We start from the raw sequence: 2,327 nt of genomic DNA, 5'->3' as shown, positions 1-2,327 counted from the left end.
ATCCACCCCCCCCTACCGCCTCCCTCACCAACCCTCCCGGCAGCTCCACCAACGTCTGGGGCGGCCTGTTCCTGGCTTTCATATACGGATACCTCGTCCTGAGGGGCGCCGTCATGATTGGGGACGGCGGGGAGTGGCTTATGGAGCTGAAGCTTGCGCCATCTGTCATCGGAGGTGAGCCGCGCGTGTGGGGGCACGCGGCGGCCGCCGCCCTCGCGCCCCTCTCTCGTCTCATGGCCCCGAGCGGGCATCGGCCGCGCGCACGCGCGGCACCCGACGGGCGGCCCTGACTCCAGGCACCCGCTTAAAAATGTGCCGCCGATCTCCGTGTTCTCAAGCGGCGCATTGGCTGCGGCAGCATCGCCCAGATTTCCGAGGTTGTGAGCCCTCTTCCACCCCCCTTCACCCTTCACAATGCCATGCCTCGTAATCCCCCCCTCAGGCCTCGTCCTGCCCATCATCGGCGCCCTGCCTGATGCTCTCATCATCATCAATTCAGGACTCCACGAGTCGCGCTCCGCGGCGCGCGAGGAGGTGCGGAAACGCAGCGGGCGGTACCGAGTGCAGCGAGGTGGCCGGCGAGTCATCGCCCAGCAGCCCCAGCCGCACAGGGGTCGAGGCGTGTGGCGCATTGGCCTGCCCCCCTCCCACACCCCGCCCCCTGCTGCTGCACGTGCCTTGACCTCACTGCTTACGCTCGCGCATGCACGCGCAAACCAACATGCTGATTCATGCGCAGATGCACATGCACATGACCCCTCAGCACTGCATTGCCCACGCAATTGTCAACAATTCCACGGGCCTCCCCTCACAATCACCCTGTCGCGCGCCAACCCGCGCCTCGCGTGCAACACGGAACCAAGATCTCGGTCGGCATGGGCACGCTCGCGGGCAGCACCGTGATGCTGCTGACTATCGTGTGGGGCGGCAGCGTCCTCCTGGGCCGCTGCGACCTGGATGACGTCACCGGCGCGCAGCGCGACCGCACGCGCACGCGGCCGTGGTTTGACCTGGTCAACACAGGGGTCAGCACCGACGCAGCGACGCCGCGCAGCGCGTGGGCAATGCTGGCGGCAGCGGGGCTGTTTGTGGTTGTGCAGGTGTGTGTGGGGGGGGCGGGGGGCGTGCGGCGCGAAAGAAGGGTGAGGCAGGGGCGAGCGGCAGGGATCTTAGTGGTCGTGCAGTTGGGAGGGCGGCCCGGCGAAGTGGGAAGAGGGGTTTAGTGGGAAGAGTGCGGCAGGGGTGGGAAGAGGGGTTGTGAATGGGAGGATGAGGGGGTGCCAAGGGGAAGAGGTGGGGGGTTTCGAGGGCTGGGGGACAGGGCTGGGGTTTGGCGGCAGGGGCCACAAAGGAGGGCTGGGCCCGCTCGCAGGAGATGGGGGCCCCGCGCGGGGCTGGCGGCATGCCAGGGTGTCCGCGGGGCCGCCTCCGCCCGCCCTCGTTTGCACTTGCTGCCCTGACGCTGGCAGCCCGTGGCTGGCTGGCGGAGTCTCGCTCGCGACATGCCCCCCGGGCTGCCCACGCCGCCGTGCCGCTCGACGGAACGCGGCGGGCGGCAGCAGCCCCCTGTTTGTGCCCCCCGCCACGGGCGCGCCCAACGCCCGCCCCGCACCTGCCCCGACTCCCCCCCTGTCTGCATGTGCCGCGCAGGCGTCAGCCTTTGCTGTGCCCAGGCAGCACGCCAAGCTGCACTCTGGGGTGTCGCTGGCGGGCTGCATCCTCTGCTTCATCACGCTCGCAGTATACTGCGGCTACCAGGTGGGCCAAGGGTGGATGTTTGAAGTTAACGGCTGGGCTGACAGCCGCCTGCTGCTGCTGCGTTCTTGAGGTTGGGGGGAGGAAGCCCGGCAGGAGGCGCGCGAGCAGTGCGGCGCCGACGGTAGGGTCGCGCGTGGCGGGCGGGCAGATGGGAGAGGCGCTTGCATGCTTCGCTGCCTTGCGACACGTGCCGTTCCCCCTCGCACAATTCTACCCCAGCCTCACTGCTGCCTCCGCCGCTCCCCCAATCCCCCCAGGTCCTCACCCCTGCGGCCCAGCGCCGCCGCATCCTGGCGACTCACAAGCACGCGCTGCGCTGCCGCGCGGTGCGGTCCTTCAGCTTTGCCGCGCAGCGCTTTGGGGGCCTGCTGGATGAGGAGGGCGCGGTGCGGCGCGACGTGACGGCGCGGCTCTTCCACAAGTTCCGCCGCGACGAGTGGGTTGCGGGAATAGAGGGTCGGAAAATCAGGGGCGCGAGAGAGGGGGGCAAAGAGGGTCACGAAGAGGAGGGGCGTGAAAGCTGCGGGGGCGCAAACAGCGAGTGCTCGCCCCTAGCCGCGGCTGGGGAA

The 2,327-nt window shown here is 69.2% G+C and overlaps 1 protein-coding gene across 1 annotated transcript; it reads left to right on the top strand.

The window, feature by feature from the left end:
• Positions 1-113: 113 nt before the first annotated feature.
• MNEG_16396 (hypothetical protein) lies at positions 114-1,758 on the top strand (the record flags this gene model as incomplete). Its single annotated transcript, XM_014035134.1, has 4 exons — positions 114-174; positions 443-534; positions 864-1,100; positions 1,651-1,758. Coding segments are annotated over 4 exons (498 nt in total), but the record flags the coding sequence as incomplete, so codon positions are not given.
• Between the last annotated feature and the right edge of the window lie 569 nt (positions 1,759-2,327).

This window comes from Monoraphidium neglectum, assembly GCF_000611645.1.
Source record: "Monoraphidium neglectum strain SAG 48.87 unplaced genomic scaffold scaffold06321, whole genome shotgun sequence".
Classification (NCBI taxonomy): Eukaryota; Viridiplantae; Chlorophyta; class Chlorophyceae; order Sphaeropleales; family Selenastraceae; genus Monoraphidium; species Monoraphidium neglectum.
This window is presented reverse-complemented; position numbering and strand designations above follow the sequence as displayed.